This window comes from Dunckerocampus dactyliophorus, chromosome 3 (genome assembly GCF_027744805.1).
Source record: "Dunckerocampus dactyliophorus isolate RoL2022-P2 chromosome 3, RoL_Ddac_1.1, whole genome shotgun sequence".
Lineage (NCBI taxonomy): Eukaryota > Metazoa > Chordata > Actinopteri > Syngnathiformes > Syngnathidae > Dunckerocampus > Dunckerocampus dactyliophorus.
The window spans coordinates 590,510-611,512 of NC_072821.1; the positions used below are offsets into that span (position 1 = coordinate 590,510).

Genomic DNA, 21,003 nt, shown 5'->3' on the forward strand with positions numbered 1-21,003 from the left:
TATGTGTGTGTTCTACAGCTGGAGAAGATGCGAGCGTCTTCATCACACACACAAGAATGGAGAGACGACAGGCGGGAGACAAATACAACGCAGAGCGATTAGTGAGGTCTGATTTTTTTCCAGGATGCATTTTTAAGATGCAAATGTATTACTCTCTTGAACGCATATTGTTTTGAGAAGCCAAACGCTTCACTGAAATGACCCAACAACTATGTGGAACTATGTTCCTCCCCACGGAAGTCCCACCAGTCCCAACAGGTAATGGCCGCCACACACGGGAGGTGATAAACCACCGCGATTGGTGAAACTCATCGCCAACGCGTAGCAAACCATGCACACGGGAGGCGAAGGAGCGTCTGTGGCCAGCGACACCCGTGAGCAATGTGCTCACATCCACAGCGAATTATACGAGTTTCCCACGGCTTTGATTGGCTGTCAGCTGTGGAGGGAATTTGGGGGTATCAAAGCAGGTGTCTTGCTAGTATTGAAAATAAACTTACATAAAATCACGATTCAAGAGTTTTATTGTCATATGCATATATGCTCGTATAAAGTGAATGTAAACTTACCCTGTATGTTTACCCGACCGCACCGACGACGTCCCATGCCGCTTTTTTCTTTATATCTCTGTGTTCTTTTTTTAGACGCGTCAAATAGCTCCGGGAAGTACAGCGTACAGATCAGCATCCTGTCCGCTCATTGGTCGATCATTGAAACTCCCGCTGATTGGTCCTCGTCCGGGTGACAGCGATGCAAAGTTGAACATTTTTTTACTTTTTGGGAAGCCAGCGTGTGCACGATGACACGCACGAACAAACTTTCTCACGCACGAATCTAATAATTTGAGAATGGCCGTATGGCGCAGGTTCCATTGAAAATGAATGGAGAGGCCGTGGCACCCAATAGTCACTGCTATTGGGGACGTCATACAACTTCATGTCAAAAAGTCCCAACTATCCCTTTAAATGCAGCATACTCTTTCAAGTGCTGCTACTACAGCAACGTTATAGCAAAACCAGCCAATGAGCTGACAGGAAGTCTCCAAAGTCCTCACAAAAGTCCCACAAAGATGAAAGAACAGCACAATATTTGTCCTGCTGCTATATTTGGCAGTAATCCATCTACTAATGTGGTTCAGGTTAACTGTTTGGGCCATGATGGAAGAAATATTCACACCATCTTCCACATTTCACTTGCAGTCCTCTCTCCCTCTCTCTCCCTCTCTCCCTGTCTCTCTCTCGCTCTCTCTCCCTCCCTCTCTCTCTCCCCTTCTCTCCCTCTCCCTGTCTCTCTCTCGCTCTCTCTCCCTCCCTCTCTCTCTCCCTCCCTCCCTGTCTCCCTCTCTCTCACTCTCTCTCTCCCTCCCTCCCTGTCTCTCTCTCCCTCCCTCTCTCTCTCCCCCTCTCCCTCCCTCCCTCCCTCTCTCTCTCTCTCTCCCTGTCTCTCTCTCTCTCTCCCTCTCCCTCCCTCCCTCCCTCCCTCTCTCTCAGAGGCAGCAGTGTGCAAATGGAAAGTTATTCTCAAGTTGTTTATTTCCATTCCCAGTGTTAATCCCAAGGCTGTGGACCCTGTTAGTGCTGCCTGTGTGCGTTCTTCAGCAGCTTGTTTGTCTGCCCGCCAGCCTAAAATTGATGTTGGAAAATATTTAATACACAACATACAACATCCAAGACTATTCAACATAAAAAAAAACAGTCAAAATGGAAAAAGAGCAAAAATACAATGGAACCTGTCTGAGTTGGGCCCGTTTATGTTGACAACCCGTCAGTGTGGGCCAGCATGTTCTTCTTTTTTACTGAAAGTGCCCACTTTAGCTGACGTCAGGACCACACACATCATACACGGTCAACCGCTTTTGTTACAGCCAAAGGGCTCATTTCTATGAGCAGTGGCTTCGCTTATGTTGACATGTGTTGTACTTTTGTTAGCTTTGTTATTTACAATAATCCCTCACCCCTTTGTGCTTCGAGGTCCGTGGATTCACTCCCTTGCTTTTTCAAAAATAGATAAATAAATCATGCTGTTTTGTGCTTGAATGCGGCCCAGTGTTAGTCTAAAATATGCATACTGAGTCTTTTTTGCTAAATTAAGCTTTATGTATAAAATATGCTTTAGATATGTAGCAATAGCTAAATGAAGTCAAATACAAATATCAGGCATTCAGAAGACTCATTCAAAGACGTTGCGATGATAAGTAGTATTTCACACTGGCCACCAGGTGTCAGTAAAGTTACTGTAATGTTGGCTGAGACACACAAGCACCACACTTGATCACCAGAACAACAGGCACAATAATCCCTAACACGGGCTACTGTTGTGGTCATAAACCCACGGCAAGCTAAAACTCAACTCTGAACCCCTGATATCACTTCCTGTCTACCCCCCCCAGAACCAGAACTCATTTACAGCAACACACACGAGCATGAGTCTCATTTACGTCTTAAATGTCTTTTCTGTTATGTCTACTATATGACTGTAAAGGTGACTATAGGGGTGTTATTTCATGTCTAGAGGGCTCTAATAATGTTGTATTTAGAAGGGCTTAAACAGGTTTTCTTTGCTCTAACTAGAAAAATATTCCATTTATAAGAAAGCAATCCTGCTTCGTGGAAATTCATTCATCAACACGATAAAGGAGGGATTACTGTAATTGTGTGCACGTGTGAAAGCTTTATTGTCGTTGTAAATACTGTATAATGAGCGTACCGCAGCAGCTCTGACTAGACTATAAAATATGACAGAAAAAAAATCATCCTAATAAAAGTATGCACAAATAAAGAAAAAGCATGTCGACAAGTTGCCGTAGGTCTTTATTGTCACCCTTTCTCATGCCTCTGGTCACAGTTAAAAGTCAATGGCTACTTTCCGTTACGTTGACAGCCTTCGTGGTGTTGATTGACTCTGGTTCCACTGTAGTGATAATGATGATGGATGGCAAGATTAAAAAATAAAAGAATGTAAAAAATATGCAAATAAATAAAAAGTAATAAAAAATGTAAAAATTGCAAAAGAAAAAAAAACAGTCGCCTATCACACAAAGCTGAGATGCAGGCTGTAAGGAAGTTTACATTTGGAAGTAAACGTGAATAAAGTGATATTTGAATTAGTGATGACAACATGTGGTGTCCAAGGTGCGGCCATTTGTAGCACACAGCCTGTTTTTAATAGGGCACAATATAAAAATACAATGAAACAAGCAATGTAACAACAGGGAAACAAGCAAAAAGGCTGTTAAACTGGTGCTACCACGTAATAAACACCAATAATAATAATAATAATAATGCACCTTGCTGACAGTCAGGCTGTTTCATATACAACCTACGTATTAGCACAGATACTCTAGTATGTTTGGTTGGTTTTAGCGTTTTTAGAAAATGACAATTATCAAAGCCCCCAGTTGTTGTGTAAAAGAAGAACTTATCCAAGTAACTGTTTGGTAGTACTGTGACCTAAAGTCAATAAAATAAGTAACACTGTTGAAGGACGTGGAATATGCACAAAAGCAATCAAATAAAACCATCCGGGTTGCGTATATTTATTTTGATTTGGCTTCCTTGAAGCTGATATTGATGTTACAGGTGGTTGGGGCTTCAAGGGTCCACAAAGTCAACGTAGATGCTCTATCTTGGTATCCAAGTAAGGTGGAGATGATGATATGAATATTTGGATATCTACACTCATGGAAAAATGATGAGAGCAGCCTTGTTGCTTCAGCTGGTTGATCCATTTGAAAGGCTGCTACAACTAAAGGTACATTTGACTCATGCATGTTCAGGATTAAAACCATGAACCATGATAATAACATTTGTTTGGACAAATATCATCATGATAACAAATATAGCTCATAATAAGAGCTGCTATCTAGCAACTTCCATGCTTTTCTTGATAATAACCACAGTCACTCAGGTTCTTACATGAGTAGCTACGTATAGCACTGTACTGCCAACAAATGTCACTCTTAGGAGCTATTTTTGTTGTTATATTTGTCCAAACAAGTGTTTAGTTGTGTCAGGCATTAAAATGAACAAGAAGCTAACGAAACAAGGGTGCTCTCATAATTGTGAAGATGACTGTGTGCTACTGGGCCAGTGTAAATCAGGAGTGTTCAAACTTTTCAAATCATTTTTATATTTTTAATTTTGGAAAAAAAACAAAATAGGCTACAAAAAGATGACGAAGCCTGTTGAAACATTGAAACATTTTCTTCTTAGTGCGGGCCGCACTTTGGACACTCCTGGCGTCAAAGTGAGTTTTAGCAGTAGAAGAATGATTGTTTGCCAATGGAAGGGCTAAGCGTTAAGCCGCGTTTACACTTGCACGCGTTTTGCCTTTGCATTGTCCCACAGTTTGCCGTGGCAATGTGAGTCATGTATTTATTTATTTATGGCATGCGTGAAAAGCTCAAACACTAGTTTGTGCACTGTTTGTGTTCTGATTATGCATAAATCATGCACTTGGCACACAATTCATGACCGAAAATGGTGCGCACTGGCATAAAATGACCACGCTCCCACACGATTTATTTACACCTCGTCGAGTACTGTGTAGGTCTAGCACACGACAATAGCACGCACGTGCATTGTTCCCGCATGGGTATGCATTGTCACCACCACTGCCCGCATCTGTGAAGCAGTCGTGGCGCTATTTGGTCCTGCTGTGTCCCGCGTGTCGCCATACAACAGCAGGCATCACCCCATAGCTTCATGAATTCCTCTGTTTGCAAGGAACCTACAAGATGTTCAATTCCACAGAAGAAGCTCATGCAAAAAAGAAAGGTAACTGTATATTTTCTCACAGGTGGCGATAAAGAATGTGCAAAGAGCAGGAAGGAGGCAATGTACTAGAAAAAAAATGAGGTGCTGACGGTGTGGGAGAGGGAATTGCTGACTAAAAGACATCGCTGTGGGAATTACGGTCACTTATTAACAGAAAATCACAAGGAACATCCAAGAGGCTACAGAAATTACTTGAGAACCCCCCCACATTCGTAACTGTAACTCCAACACGGTAGGTGCAGTAATGCGCCTCAAAGCTGATTGCCACTCGACTCCCGCCACCCGCTGTGGCCACCCTTGGTCACTCTCCAGCCACCCCACTGGCCATCTAGACATTTCAGGTATCAACTTATTGCCACCCCATATGAGTAATGGTCTCACCTTGGCCACCCCAATGAAACATTTCTGGCTCCGCCAATGCCGCTCTAACCGCTGGTTCTTTGTTCTAGGGACTGTCAATAAATTACGATTGTGTTGAGTCATACATTATAATCTAGAACCATGTGAAATGATGATTTTGCATGCCCAATTTATCTTTTATTGGATGTAGTTTTATTGGATTAGGGATCTTGATTCACAGAGGTTTGTTACGTTGTTGGCCAGGCTGTGTAACAAAAAAGTATATTCAACAATACTTTGCTTGCATCATTTTTAATGCTTTGAAGAGCTAATTTTATAACCATATTCAATTCCACAAATTCATGTTTGTAACAAAAGCGTGTTATAAAAAAAAAAAAAAAGGAGCAGTACCGGATCGGATTGGCAAGACTATAAAAAAAATTGGATCGGATTGGAAGCCAAGAAATGTGGATCGGGACATCCCTAATACACACCTGTTAACGAGCAGTTTAGTCATTGGCACAGAGTGGTGTACCACTGCGGGCACAAAGTGGGTGCAAGTGTAAACGAGGCTTTAGCTTTCAAGCCAGGCTGAGTTTACCACATCAGTGTTTTGTCTTGGGAAATGATTCGTGACATACTGTGTGCTGTTGACTTCTTTTTGACATTTGCCCATTAAGGGGCTTGAGGTTTGAATTGTCTTCTGTTTTTGTAAATGGGTTACGTTGAGCTGTTCACGTGGACATGTGGTTATTGATGTTAAGCGATTACCAAAGCATCACAGACACGACCCAGCAGCGTAGCGGGTCCTGTGGTTGTAACAGGTTAATGTAACATCACGCAGGCCTTGTCCTGAACTGGCACTGTCAGTTTTTTGATTGGCTATCGCTTAACCCCTGGAGGAGCAGTCACACATCCCCTGGCACAAACACTGGCAAAAGCCGTAGACCAGACACACGGTCAGGCTCGACGGCACCAAGCTAACGCACACGATGCCGAGAGTCACTCTCTGGATCACGAGCAAGTAAATCCCTAGAGGCAGGGAGCCAAAGTACAAGAAGCCCAGCAGCCAGACCAGGATGCGTGGGACGTGATTACAGAACTTGGACAGAGAATCCTGGTCCGCTGGGCTATTGGAGCCCACCGATGGGGAGTCCAGATTGTGCTGTGCGTAGACGTCAGAGCTGCCGGTGTGACTCGGGGAGTGCTGCGCGTCTCTCTGCACCTCCATGATGGTGATGAAGAGGCAGTTGGATGAGTCGTGGGAAGGACTGGAGGAGAAGAAACTAGGAGAAAGGACCACCTCTGTGTTGTGGTCGGAGCTCCAGGTTTTATCCCGTACAGTCAAGCGGGACATGATGTTGGTGTCATCAGGCAGGGCTGACACCGCATGAGCTGTGATCTCGGTTTGGTGTCGACAGAACGGGCAGGAGATGCAGCCCGCACTGTCAGCGATGTGGAGGATCTTAACAAGGCACCGCGCACACACACGATGGAGGCAGCCCAGGATTTTTGGTCTGCGATTGTGTGCATTGTAGCGTTGGTAACAGATTTTACACTCTAATTCTTCTGATGGAGGATGCTCCTTTTCCTCCAAGTCAGCCTGCGGGCAGCTCATCTTCACGTCGTGGTCTGAGGGGAAAAGAGGTTTGAGAGTTTAGGACAACTATTCATTTAGTGATTATTGAAGGTTCTGTGTTATACTACTTGTTCTATGTTCTAAGTTATACTAGACTTGAAAGCCTGAGAGGGCCCACAATAGCGTATTGGAAGCGTATTATATTTGATGCTGGAATTTAGACATTTTAAAAGTGCTTTTAGTTAGCCCTACTGTGCGTGTCTGTACTGTACTGTGTGTCTCTAGCTGTGTGGACGGGTAAAACTGAGCTTTTTGGTTTGTTTCATAGGAAATGTGCGACTTTATCTCATGTTTTAAACCTTATTTGACAACAGAACATCAAGTTATTGAATTATGGTCATTCCCTGCAGCCTTAGATGTGCGTGCACCTTATAACATGCAGGCTATTATAAGGGGATGACATCCTGCCCCAAGTGGAGGAGTTCAAGTACCCCGGGGTCTTGTTGATGAGTGAGGGAAGGATGGAACACGAGATGGACAGGTGGATTAGTGCGGCGTCTGCAGCGATGCAGACTCTGCATCGGTCCATTGTGGTGAATACAGAGTTGAGCCCAAAGGCAAAGCTCTCAATTTACTGGCGGATCTACGTTCCACCCTCACCAATGGTCATGAGCTTTGGGTAGTGACCCAAAGGACAAGATGGCGGGTATGAGCGGCTGAAATGAGTTTTCTCCGTAGGGAGGCTGGGCTCTGCCTTAGCGATAGGGTGAGAAGAACTGTCATCTGGGAGAAACTTATTAGAGTGGAAGCCCTGCATCTTCGCATTGAGAGGATCCAGATGAGGTGGCTCGAGCATCTGATGCCTCCCGGACGCCTCCATGGGGAGGTGTTCAGGGCATGTCCGACCAGTCGTAGGCCTTGGGGAACACCCGGGACACATTGGAGAGACTATGTCTCTCAACTGGCCTGGGAACGCCTCGGGCTTCCCTGTTTAGGCTGCTGCCCCCGTGACCTGACCTCGGATAAGCAGTAGAAGATGGATGGATAGTATTATAATGATCTGGATATAAGGATAACAAAAATAATATATACATCATCATGCACCAAATACACTCCTGATCAAAATTTTAAGACCGGTTGAAAAATTGCAAGAACATACGTTTTGCACTGTTGGCTCTTAAGGAGGTTCTCAGTCGAGTTTCCAAATGCTACAAGAAGAAATGAAGAGTAAGACAAAACAAGCATTCAAGTGACATATGCTGTTCATCGGCTGATAAAAAGTTTAAAACCCAGGGGTCCATATTGGGACCAAAACTGTTCAATTTGTACATCAATGACATTTGTAAAGTGACAAAGGACTTAGATTTGGTATTTGGGGAAAGCACACAAGAACTCATTAAAAAGGTTAAGGATTAAAATGGCCTTATTAAAGTCATGATTTGATAAAAACAGATTATCCTTGAACTTAAGTAAAACTAAAATAATGCTATTTGGAAATAGCAGTAAGGACACGTACGACCAAATACAAATAGACGGAGTGGACATTGAAAGAGTGAAAAAAACACATTTCTGGGGATCATAATAGACAAAAAAGTGACATCCGCTGTCTGGAACTCATGTCCATTTTTGTAAATCCATCCCCAAATATTCTTCATTGGATTTAGATGAGGGGAACACGCAGGATGGTCCAAAAGAGTGAGCTTAGAAGAGTGCAGTGTTGAAAAAGCCTGTCATTAGCACACAGACGAGGGCCTTCAGTCATGAGGGATGCCCCCTGCAAAATCTCCACATAGCCGGCAGCCGTTTGACACCCCTGCACGACCTGAAGCTCCATTGTTCCATTGAAGGGTCATGATGGCGCCCCCTCCACTGCGCCGTGTGGAAAACATCTCCTTGTCATGCCAGTAACATTGGAAGCCATCAGGACCGTCAAGAATAAGTCTTTCTTCCACCTTTCAATTTCCCATTTTTGTGGCATTGAAGGAGATAAGGCTTTTGAATATGTTTTTTGTTCTTATCGGCCTTCTCTGGCCGATAGCATCTGATGGTTATTGGACTGCACTCTGCACCAGTAACAACCTTCATTTGGGCTGAGGATGGTCCCGTGTCTTGTCAGACAGCCAATCGGAGCTTCTGGCTCAGAGCCGTTTTTTGTTCCATGAGCCTCAGGATGTTTTTCAGAAGTGTGAAATGACCGTCTTCCAGCGTCCAACCTCAGCAGCGATGGTGCGCTGCGAGAGAGAGGCCTCGCTTATGCAGCTCAACAATCCCACCACCTTCAAAGACCGAAAGCTTTTTTGCCTTTGCCATCAAGAGATGATGACAGTGTGAATTCCTGACACTAAATCACATTCAATCCACATTTTGCCTTTGAAAGACTGTGCTCTTCAACTTTTCATCAGCTGATGAACGGCCTGTTTCACTTGAATGCTTCTTTGCAATAAATTGCTTACTCAAAACATGTTTTGTCTCACTCCCATTTCTTCTTTTGGAATTCGGAATCTTGACTTCTTTAAGAGTCAACAGTGCAAAATGTACATTCTTGCCATTTTCCAACTGGTCTTAAGATTTTGATCAGGAGTGTCTCACTATATTGTAATGTTAAGGGGAGTTGCAGCTGGAGTACCCAGCATGCTTTGCGGGCCATTTGGAGCAGTTCAAGTTTCTTGTTGGTTCTTACTATGAGTAAAACTGATAGTAAATCTGTTTGATTGGCCTCTGTTCGTTTTCACTGTGTTGTCAAGCTTGGTGTTGGCTATGCAGATTAAAGAGCACCATCCTTAAGCAAGGTGTGAAGTACCTCTGACCTTTTCAAGATTCAAGATTCAAGAGAGTTTTATTGTCATGTGCATGGTAAAAACAGCAGTTATACCATGCAATGAAAATCTTATTCTGTTCATTCTCCCACGAAAAGAAAGAAAACACAAGAAAGAATAAGAACATAAGAAACATAAACACATAAACATATATACCAAGAAATTAAGCAACAACAACAGAAGAGACATTAATACAAATAAATAAATAAATAAAGTGCTATGAGTGTGTGCGTGTGTTGCGTGCTTCATTGAGAAGCCTGATGGCCTGTGGGTAAAAGCTGTTTGCCAGCCTTGTGGTCCTGGACTTCAAACTCCTGTAGCGTCTGCCTGACGGTAGGAGTGTGAATAATGAGTGTTGTGGATGTGTGCTGTCCTTGATGAGGTTGTGTGTTCTGCGTAGGACTCTAGTTTTATAAATGTCTTGCAGTGAGGGGAGGGCTGCCCCAACAATGTTCTGTGAGGTCCTGATCACCCGCTGGAGTGCCTTCCTATCACGTGTTGTACAGTTACCGTACCAAACAGTGATGGAGGCGGTAAGGACACTTTCCATAGTGCATCTGTAGAAGCAACTCAGGGTTGTGGTGGACATGCCAGATTTCCTCAGTCTTCTCAGGAAGTACAGTCTCCTTTGGGACTTCTTCAGCATTTGTTGGGTGTTGTGAGACCAGGTGAGGTCCTCGCTGATGTGTGTGCCAAGGAACTTGAAGGTTTTCACCCTCTCCACCTCAGTCTCATCAATAAACAGGGGTCTATGCGGCTCCTTTTCCCTTGTTCTTGGGTCGATGATCATCTCTTTAGTCTTATCTGTATTGAGAAGGAGATTGTTATCACGACACCAAGCTATGAGGTCCGCCACCTCTCTTCTGTATGATGTTTCAACACCACCAGTGATCAGGCCGATGGCTGTAGTGTCATCCGCAAATTTAATGATGCTGGTGTTGTTCTGGGAGGCCACGCAATCGTAGGTGAAGAGCGTGTAGAGGAGCGGACTCAGCGCACACCCCTGTGGGGTCCCAGTGCTCACAATTCTTGAGCTGGATGTGCGATTGTGGACTCTGACTGACTGGGGCCTGCCTGTGAGAAAGTTAAACACCCAGTTACAGAGGGAGGGAGACAGGCCAAGTGTGTCTGTGATGTGCTGGAGCCCCGCCCACATGCGCCAAGGGTCTGAGGTGGAATAGTAGCCCTCCAGCTTCTGTCTGTACTGTCTTTTGGCCTCCCGTATGGACCTCCTCAGGTCATATCTGGCCTTTTTGTAGTCATCAGCGGTGCCCATGACAAATGCAGTCGAATGAGCACGTAGCTTAGCCCTTACATCACAGTTCATCCACTGTTTTTGGTTAGGGTATTTTCTGTAATACTTGGTGGTGGTAACAGTCTCTATACATGTGCTAATGTAGCCAGTAACAGCAGAAGCATATTCATCCAAATCAACAGTACAATCTTCCCTCCCCGCTGCAGTTTTAAACACATCCCAGTTTGTGCAGCCAAAGCAGTCCTGAAGTACTTGATCAGTTTCTTCATTCCACACTTTAACTGCTGTATGTACAGGGGGAGCTTGTTTAAGAAGTTGTCTGTACGTTGGATAAAGGAATATGGAGATGTGGTCAGCCTTTCCAAAGTGGGGTCTTGGAACAGCCTTCAAAGCACCTTTCATGTTGCTGTAGACTTGGTCCAGGATGTTATTTTCCCTTGTGGGAAAGCTCACATGCTGGTAATATTTGGGGAGGACAGTCCTGAGGTTACAGTGGTTGAAATCGCCAGATATAATGAATACAGCGTCTGGGTGTTTGGTCTCGTGTTTATCAATGATGTCATGCAGGAGGCTTAGTGCGTTAGCGGTGTTAGCTCGTGGTGGGATGTAAACAGCAGTTAAATACACAGCGCTAAACTCACGAGGCAAATAAAAAGGTCTGCATTTCACCATCAGCAGCTCAATGTCCTGCGAGCAGTGCTTTTCCATCGTCTGTACGTCTGTGCACCACCGTTTGTTTACGTAAACACAGACGCCGCCACCTCTGTGTTTACCAGACGCTAAAGTCCGATCTCCCCGGTGCACGGGTTTTCACGTGCAACTCAAGAGCGCCACAATATTGATGATAAGATGCCTTATATAACGCGACCAAGTTAGTTGTGGCATGTGCGTATGAGGTGTGAAAAAGCAGTCATGATGCCATTTGCTGTACGAATTAAAAAGAACGTATGGGAAACATTGCAATCCTTTAATAGAACAATCTATAGCTAGATTTTAGACATTTTAATCCATCCAATTTGGTTGAGACCCTTTGGTGTTGACAAAGTAAGGTCCTTGAAGGCAACACCTTGTGAGCCAGCTCTCCTCAAGCCCAACAAGAAACCTTTGGGATGAACTAGAAAGCCCATTTATTAGCTAAAAGTTACCCACTTACACACCAATCTTGTAGAAGCTCTTCCTGAGGAGTGGGACGGGATATTGTCGTCCATTTTTGACTTGTGCCGTCAGTGCTCTTAATTTAGCTATCTCTACGGCCTCTCCCCATGTGCTGATGAATGTATTGTATTGTATTGTATTTGTACTTTATTTATCCCACAGCAGGGAAATTGACTTGTTACAGCAGCAAGCGAGATACGCAAGTAAAGAATACATATTGACTACAACATGGTTCAGGTGGTGCAGGTGTTGTAGAGCCTGACAGCGGTCGGTATGAAGGACCTGCGAAACCTCTTCTTGTTGTTGTCTTTGCTGCCAAGTGTATACGAGCTGCAGAATACTATTCATGTTTAAGGCGCTGGGAACATCTGTGTTTAACGGCAAGATGGTCTTGTTGACATAATGACCTTGGTAATGACCTCTTGAATGGGTGTTACTTGTCAGACAAATAGCATGAAAAGACATGAAATAGCGACCTCTTTAGAGACAAATGATGGAAATGTGTTAATGAGCACGAACCTGCTTTCTGCCGCTGACCTTGACTGCCACTTTTACTCTCTGAGTCTGATTGTCATTTGTTTTCATTGTTGCCTGTCCTGGTTACATCCTTACCAACACAAACACCCGTCACTCGTGCATTCATGGCCATGAAATGTACCTACATATCCAGCACAAAGGGAGATGCTGCACTGGCCTCCCAGCAGCCTTCAGTGCGACCTGCTGGCTTTTAAATATTTCAGCCTTCAGAGTGTTTTTCTTTTAATTCCGAGGCTTCACTCTATCACAGTTTTTCAAAAATATATTAATTAATGAGTCATGCTGTTTTGTGGTTCAATACGGTCTGTTATTAGTAAAAAAAAATTTTAAAAAAGCATACTTAAGCAAATTTTACGTGTTTTTTTTTTTCTTAAGGAAACATTTTCAAGCATATAAATGGCAAAAGGAATTAAATTCTACATTCAAAGATATTGTGATGATATGTAGTATTGTACACTGGTCACCAGGTGTCAGTAATGTTACTGTCACGTTGGCTGAGACACACCAGCGCCACACTTGATCTGACAACAGGCACAATAAGCTCCACCAGGAGGACACCAAGGCGTCCCCAGGCCTTGTGAGACATAATCCCTCCAGCTTGTCCTAGGTCTGCCCCAGGGCCTCCCCCCAGCTCACCTCACCAGGGAGGCATCCGGACTCGATGCCCGAGCCACCTCAACTGGCTCCTCGCCATGTGAAGGAGCAGCAGCTCTACTCTGAGCTCCTCCCCCTATCTCTTAGGGAGAGTCCAGCCAGCCTACGGAGGGAACTCATTTCAGCCGCTAGTATCCACCATCTCCTTCTTTCAGTTACGACCCAAAGCTCATCACCATAGGTGAGGGTGGGAACATAGATGGGGGGTACATTGAGAGCTTTGCCTTCCGGCTCAGCTCTCTCTTCACCACGACGGGGAACGACCATTCAAACCTAACCCTAACCCTAACCCACGACAGCGTCTGCAGTCATGCGGTCGCTGTACCGATCTGCCTGTCGACCTCACGCTCCAACCTTCCCTCACTGGTGAACAAGACCCCGAGATACTTGAACTCCTCCACCCGGGGCAGGACCTCATTCCCAAAGAATCCTAAGGAAATAAGGAATCTTACTTTGCAGAAATTCACTTATCACGGTCGGGTCTGGAACCAATTAACGGCGATAAACAAAGGTTTACTATAAACATACGGCCAAAACACAGAGTTCTGTTTCAGTTTTAGTTTTGTCACAACTAGTCCAGATTTTTGGTTCAACATTGAAACTATTTCCTTACTGCTACTTCAAAACCAAAAACCCACCATGCCAATTCATGACTCATCACCGTCCTAGTAGACTCCATTGTCATTTTGGGATTGTCTACCAAAGGGTTGCACTTGCTCTGGGGGTCTTCTACACTCAGTCAAGAAGTCTCGTCTCCATCCATCATCCAAAACCTCAGGACTTCAGTCTGGTCATTTCACTCAGGCAGTACCACAGACCTGACCCGCATGCCGCTCATCATTGCATCCAAAGGCAGTCGTCTGTTTCCCAGAGGGAAATACTCCTGTCTTATTGTAAACACTTGCATGATTCTGCTGTCTGGAACAGTATGACCGTCATTTGCAGTGATTCAATGCTTAGCCACTGAAAGCCTTTTACTGGAACATTCCCAGTGGATGCAGAGATTTTGATCCGAGTACTTAGCAAGTGACCGCTGTGTTTGTCATGAAATATTGTCAGGACCCTTCTTCATCTTCAGCTGTTTCACTGCACACTTGGAAGCCAGTCTTTGTCTCCAGCCTGACATGTAAACACTGTGATGCCGTTGGTTTGAAAGCAGAATGTTAATCCGTGATGTTGTTGATGGAGCCGAGTCATCGCTGCAGGTGGTTTTACCAATCATTTCCACCTAGCGAGTTGGATGAAAGGACATGATGTTTCTGCAGAGGTTGTGAGGTGCTAATTAGCCAAACAGTGACTGAGAAAAGCAGTCAGAGTGTTTGTGCAGAACAAGCTATGTTTCAGCTGGACCTGAGGCAAATTGTTGAACATGTGACTGGCCCGGAGCAGGTGCTTGTGAATGAGCTTGCTGCAGACACATTTTGATGCTTGATCTCGTAATATAGCAAAATGTTGACTCCATATTTGTAGAAATGTAACGGATGCCAGCTGGTGCAGCTCTGTGAGAGTACGTTGGTAAACTTCACTCCCTGATGCCTTAAGAGTCACGCCAGACATGGAGCTGACAGCTCGGGATTTTAGCTCGATGGCTAGCGCTCTCGACTCTCATTCTGCTGACCCTGGTTGAAGACCAGGAAGAACGTGGTGCTGCAAGGACCAGGCGGGTTACATATACAGTTGCAAAAGAACAGAACGATCTGAAACACTTTAGTGTGACAAACATGCAAAAGAAAGAAGAATAACTCTTTAACACCACCGTAAACCTACAAATGGACAACTTTGCCATTTAGTTTAGTACAAGCCTGCTCATAGTATGGGCGTAATGGCAGGTGATGATCCAGTTCATTTTGGGTACAGTTAGGCAACAAAATGCAAAACAAACTATCTAGCCTTTGTGTGAACAGTTTAAGCATTTTTAAAGTTAAAAACAATTATTAAAAACAAAAATGAAAAAATCTGTCAGTTTACATCTTGGGGGCCCAAACTTTTTCCAGCAAGGGCCGCAAATGGAAAAATTGAAGGATGTGGGGGGCCACACTGATACAGTTTGCACACTACAGATGCTAAAAGCAATGAAATGTAGATCGAAGCTTTCTGAACAAAACATCCATATTTTAGCTTTGTGTTTTACGTGACCAAGAAAATGAGTGTAACATCTGATGAATGATTGATTTTTAAAAATTAAAAAAAGAACAGAACTGAAACCGGCCCCCAGTTCCCACTTCGGACAGCCCTGTCTTACAGCAATGTAGACAAGTGCAACAGTTGAGGCTTCGTTCTGCAACATGGTCGTTTTCCTGAGCTCTTGTTGGCTAGCTGTTTAACTTCCTTTGCTGTTGTTGTTGTGCAGGAGCAGAGAGACGCTTTGTTCATTCATCTCCAAGAGGAGTTCACATTTCCAGCAGCTCTGCAAAAATCTCCTAATGAACCACTTCATGACAAAATAAAACAACCAAGGCAAGACATGAGAGAAGAAAAAAAAGAAAATAGAAAAAGCAAATAAAATCCAAAAATGTAATGAATTAAATCCAATTCAAGTAAATAAAGTAGTAGTAGTAGTAGTAGTAGTACTGTAGTAGTAGCATACAGTGGTGAAGGATTGTTGGAGTTGGAACTAAAAGGCACTTATTTATTGTACAATTCCAAAAGGTAAAGTAGTGTAAATAATGTAGTGTAACTATTACTTCTTTTTGTAAGAGGATTTCAAAACACAGGAGGGAACAGGAAGTTATTCCCAGCTTTGCATCGCACATCAGTGTTGGCGTGAGGTTGGATCTATTTGTATACCAAGTTGACTCACAATGCGAGGCAGAAATGCTCTAATGATTCCAGGGTCAAACCTGAGGCCATTGCCAAGCCCTAACTGTTCAGGGAGTGTTTTTAGTAGGGATGTCCCGATCACATCTTCAGGATCGGGATCGTCTGCCGATCCGCTGCATTTTTCTGCCATGAGATCGGGCCGATCCGGTTGCCGTATCGCGTTGGTAACTCTGAGCCACACTCCGACACGGTAGGTGCGGTAATGCGCCTCAAAACCGATTGCCATTCGACTCCCGCCACCCGCCAGAAGAAGAAAAGGCAACACCACCATGCAGACATGTCGGCCGTGTACCGTGGTGAAGTTAGATTTACGTTGGACGTCCCCCTCCCTGTGCCCTGTCTGCTGTGTCATAGTGCGGGGAGATGGCTAATGGTGGGCGTGGCCACCCCACTGGCCATCGAGACATTTCAGTTCTCAACTTATTGCCACCTCATGTGAGTAATGGTTTCACCTTGGCCCCCCCAATGACACATGTCTGGAGTGCGGGCAGGCCCGCTCTAACCGCTGGTGCTTTTATACTAGGGACCGTCAATAAATTACTATTGCTTTGAAGAGCGTTAAAAAAAAGTCATATATTCTAAATCACACCACAAATGGATCTATAACCATGTCACATGATTAGTCCTACCCTGAAAGTATTTTGCTCACCCATTTTTTCCAATTGTATCTTTTATTGTATCTTTTATTGGATTAGGGACCTGACTCCCATAGGTTTGTTCCAAAAGCCAAACATGCTGTGGAATACGTTGGTTGATGCTTTGAAGAGCTATTTCATAACCATATTCAATTCCACAAATTCATGTTTGTAACAAAAGCTTATTATAAAAAATCAGGTTCTGTTTTGGATCGGCAAGACTGCAAAATAAATGGGATTGGTCGGAAGCCAAAAAGTGTGCATCAGGTCATCCCTAGTTTGAAGTCACATTGGACCATTTTTAAGTGTCATACAAAGGTTTCACTGTTATGCCAACGACGTCCAGCTCTACATACCCTCCAAACCCATCACTGCCTCCACACACACCACACTCACCTCCTGTCTCGCCAAAATAAAAGCATGGATGAAACTTACCTTTCTCAAATCAAACTGTTTGATGTCATCACAATTGGTCCAAGATCTCCCACAAATACAGCCAGCAACTTTTCCGTTCTCATCGACCTCAAGTCCCAAGTCTTGGCCTTTTCCAAAACGAAAATAAGTACAATAACAAAACAATTCAAATAAATGATTAATGGTTAAGAACTACTTTTAGAAGAAAAACTTTATTCACAATTCACACGTAGCTCCGTTCACCTTTCAGACAAACATGACCTCCAAAGGCTGAAGTATCAAAAATATCAATATTTTGATTTGAGAATCGATTTCAGAGCATGAAGAGCTGGTATGGGAAGTATTGATATTTCAGTACCGATCCGCACATCACTGGTATCAAATAGTCACTGTTAGCTTTGCTAGAAAATGAGGGACGTGAATGGTGACCCTGGAGTTCAGGTAGCTTCCTGTCTTGTGTTCTTCATCTCCTAACAGCCCTTGTTGATGCCGATCATATAAAAGACAAAGAAAAAGCAAGACATGCCTTTGAAACTCAGCGGAACAGAAACAGAACAGTCCGTCGTCAGCAGAAGCTGATCAACCATAAATGAAGTTCAAGTGCGTGCAGCAGATGAGAATGCTGTGATGAATCCATCCTCTGCTTGCTGAACCAACCCATGCTTCGTCCCTCCAGCCTCCGTGCATCTTCTTCTTCTTGCACAGATGAAAAGGCTGCGCTGTTAACGTAACGGATGGATAAATCAACTGGATAGCAGACTAATCAGCCTAAATCGGCTGAAGCTTGTTTAACATCATCTTAGAAATGGAACATTGATCAAAAGGAAGACTTTCATGGCTGCTGTTAGCAGCAGCTTGCTAGCATCACATGTTGTCATGAGATCCATCGTTCAGATGTTGAGGGAGAATAGTGAGAATGGAGTCATACAATTAGGGATGTCCCGATTCACATTGTTTGGCTTCCGATCTGATCCCATGTCTTGCCGATCCAATCCGGTACTGGTCCTTTTTTTTAATAATCTTTTGTTCCAAACATGAATTGTGGAATTGAATATGGTTCTGAAAATAGCTCTTCAAAGCATTAAAAATAATGCAAGCAAAGTATCGCTGAATGTACCTTTTTGTTACACAGCATGACCAACGATATTGTTTGGCTTTTGGAACAGACCTCTGGGAGTCAGGACCCTCATCCAATAAAAGATCCAATAAAAGTGCATCCAATAAAAAAACTCTCTTCAGCGCAATAGTAATTTATTGACGGTCCCTAGTATACACAACCAGCGGTTAGAGCGGCACTTCCTGAGCGAGCAGCGGCAGAGCCAGAAATTTTACTCACATATGGGAGGCAAGAAGTTGATACCTGAAATGTCTACATGGCCCCCCTTTTCCCACTGAGAACCACCGCCTCGGATTTGGAGGTGCTGAGTCTCATCCCAGAAGCTTCACACTCCGATGCAAACGGCCCCAGGAAACGCTGAAGGTCACAGCCCGATGAGGCCATCAGGACCACATCGTCTGCAGATAGCAGAGACCAGATCCTAAGGCCCTCAAACTTGACTCCATCCATCCACGCCTTGGCTGCGCCTACAAATGTTGTCCATGAAATGATGAAGACATTTTTCTAATTGATGGTCTTGTTATGAGTTACATGAGTGCAGGATCAGCCAACGAAGACTGAAACTATTAGAAATAATTCAGTTACTTTTTATTTGAAATGTTCGACTTCCTTCATGTTCTATTATATTCTTTAAAAATGGCTTTTCCTCTTTTCAATAAATAGATTTGAAAATAACACATTGTAGAGCTTGAAATTAGAATAGCGTGAAACCGTCAGGGTTGTCGTCTCAACAGAATCTCATACCGGCATGTGCCTATTCCCATGTTTGGACTTTCTTGCTGTAATATTGTAGCTTTCTCACAACCTAATTTTTCAAAATTTGCAACTTCATTCTTTGTCTTTTGTCTCTCCTAACATTACGACTTTAGAAAATAACATCTTGTTTATCTATTTCTATTGCAACTCTATTCTTATGAAAATTTTCCTAATAATATTATAACTTTATTCTCATAAAATGATTACTTTTTCCCCTTAAGATTGAAACCTTGTTATCATAATATTATTATAACTTTATTCTCATAAAATTACTGGGTTTTTTTCCAATGTTTGCTGTTTTCTTATTTAGTTGTATTTTCACAATGTGCCGTGGGCCAATCAAAAAACTGCAGGCCGCACTTTGGACACCCCTGCAGTAGTGGGTTGTTGTCAGCAAGACAAATGGTCCAAATCTTAATGGACATCATGTCCTCTGGCTGTATTATATTAAACCTACTCAAGCAAGAATAAACTTGTCTTTCTATGCTGTCACCATGAGGAGGGGGGGGGAAATCATTTGGACATTTTCTCCACTCTCAGGCAGGCAATTATCTTTTGTCAGGTTGCCTCTCTTGAAAAAAAACCACCTTAAAGAAGTCTGGCAACAGGATGGGGATGGAATAGCTTGATAGTTTTGTCATCTCATTAAGCAAATCAAATCCACACTAAAGTGTTCATCTAAACGCATCCACCTCCACTCGGTTGGTACCGGTTTGTTGCCACATTTACTCCCTGCGTGACTTTTGCTGCTGCTGCTGCTGATGTGGAGAACAACAGGCTGTCTCAATCCCAAGCGCTTGACTCAGCTTTAATTAAAATGTTCACTGGCTTCCTGTTGCTTCCCGTGCAGCACGTTGGAGGTCAAATGTTTGGATAATTGCAGCTCCCCAGCCACCATAATGATAACTTAGCTTGATGAGTGGATTTAATAGACACGCCAGGACGTTTTAGGGCATATGAGCTACAAAATGTGATTCGTCACGTGAGAGCAGCACCCGAAATGCTGCATAAACGTCCTTAAGTTCAACCAGCGACATGCAAACTGGCCTGTAATCCATCTGGATGTCAACTTGTTTGAACCTTTGCCAGTTTCTGTGTGCGTGCGTGCACGTATGTGTGTGTGTGTGTTCGCGCGCGTGCATGTGTGTGTGCTGTTCTACCTGCAGGAGTAATGACCTGCACATCTGTTGATACACCGAGTCAGCAAAAGAACAGTTATTTGCTGCAAATAAACAAGAGCGAGTGTGTGACGCTGCTCACCTCGTCCCGCCGCACGCGCCTCCACTTCCTGCGCTCCTCCGTTCTCTGGTGATGCTGCTGATGCGATGCCGTCCTCCATGAGGATCCACCTCCTTCATGGCAGTGCTCCACATTGCATGTCCCTGACTCCTGGTGCGTGTGTGCGTGTGCGCAGGTGTACCGCAGGCAGGCGTCCAGCCGACTGGCGGCACTGGAGGAGGCTGCGGAGGGCAAGGCAGCGTCTTACCAGAGGGAGATAGTTCACCTGCAGAGGCTGCTGGGAGAGAGGCAGGAGGCGGAGGAGAGGCTGCTGCAGTCCAAACGGTAGGAGGAGGAGGAGGAGGAGGAGGAGGAGAGACTGATGTGTTCAAAGAGTTGGAGGGGAGAGTGGCGGAGAGGAACGAGAGAAGCAGAATGTGGCGAGACGGCTGCAGTTGATATCCTTGGCAGGCAGAGTGAGGAAAGCCTCTCCACACGTGCCGATCAAAGACTGTTTTGCATGAAACGTCACCCGTAGAAAAAAAGGTGTCCAGGACAACCCAAACGTTTCCCAGCTTCTCAAGTATCAGAAGCCTCTTGCACATAGATTGCACAAAATTGGCTCATTTGTTCTGGAACCGCATTTTTCCCCACCCGTGTCTTTCATACAGAACATAGTGATGTGGGACATTGCCGTGCCCATCAGGTAATGAAATGCTAAAGCATCTGGTGTGCCAGCATTCTTTCACACAGTCACCATAGTTGCACCTGTAGCCCCGTTCACACGTCCTACTAAGGCCTGTTCTGTGTAAACAGCACCCACACAGGAAGATGTGTCCAAGAAAACCCAGTGGTTTTCCAGCTCCTCAGGTAGAATCAGAAGCCTCTTTTGCACAGATTCTGCAAATGTGCTACACTGGAACTGCAGAGTCA

General features: G+C 44.2%; 2 protein-coding genes across 14 annotated transcripts in view; one reads left to right on the forward strand and one right to left on the reverse strand.

The window, feature by feature from the left end:
* cep89 (centrosomal protein 89) overlaps nt 1-21,003 on the forward strand; it is a 61,215-nt gene that overhangs the window by 34,369 nt on the left and 5,843 nt on the right. For 2 of the 11 annotated variants that reach the window (XM_054769927.1, XM_054769935.1), the window contains 2 exons: nt 19-106; nt 645-2,796. The exons of 2 other annotated variants lie outside the window; for them this stretch is intronic. In XM_054769927.1, the coding sequence (XP_054625902.1) occupies nt 19-106; nt 645-657 (101 nt within the window). In that variant the 3' untranslated portion in view covers nt 658-2,796. Of the gene's footprint in view, nt 1-18; nt 2,797-20,266; nt 20,423-21,003 lie in introns of those variants that run through there. 7 more of the 11 variants (XR_008569748.1, XM_054769926.1, XM_054769933.1 and 4 more) reach the window with 7 other exon arrangements.
* Nucleotides 2,707-20,596, reverse strand: zgc:165481 (uncharacterized protein LOC100073327 homolog). Of its 3 annotated transcripts, none has more exons than XM_054769944.1 (3): nt 20,113-20,580; nt 17,001-17,107; nt 2,707-6,746 (listed from the first exon to the last, which is right to left on the reverse strand). In XM_054769944.1, exon 3 carries the CDS (start codon nt 6,730-6,732, stop codon nt 6,004-6,006), a length of 729 nt encoding a protein of 242 aa, XP_054625919.1. In that variant the 5' UTR covers nt 6,733-6,746; nt 17,001-17,107; nt 20,113-20,580; the 3' UTR covers nt 2,707-6,003. The 3 variants fall into 3 exon arrangements, 2 of the variants coding, with proteins under 2 accessions (XP_054625919.1, XP_054625918.1); XR_008569749.1 differs by lacking the exon at nt 2,707-6,746 and adding an exon at nt 18,340-18,563 and having other exon boundaries at nt 10,622-17,107; nt 20,113-20,596; XM_054769943.1 differs by lacking the exon at nt 17,001-17,107 and having other exon boundaries at nt 20,113-20,583.

Excerpts from the sequence above, each read along its gene's own strand:
- zgc:165481 (XM_054769943.1), bottom strand. The coding sequence starts at position 20,191 with ATGGAGGACGGCATCGCATCAGCAGCATCACCAGAGAACGGAGGAGCG. Across the intron at positions 6,747-20,112 it reads GGCGCGTGCGGCGGGACGAG|ACCACGACGTGAAGATGAGC; the intron begins GTGAGCAGCGTC and ends TTTTCCCCTCAG.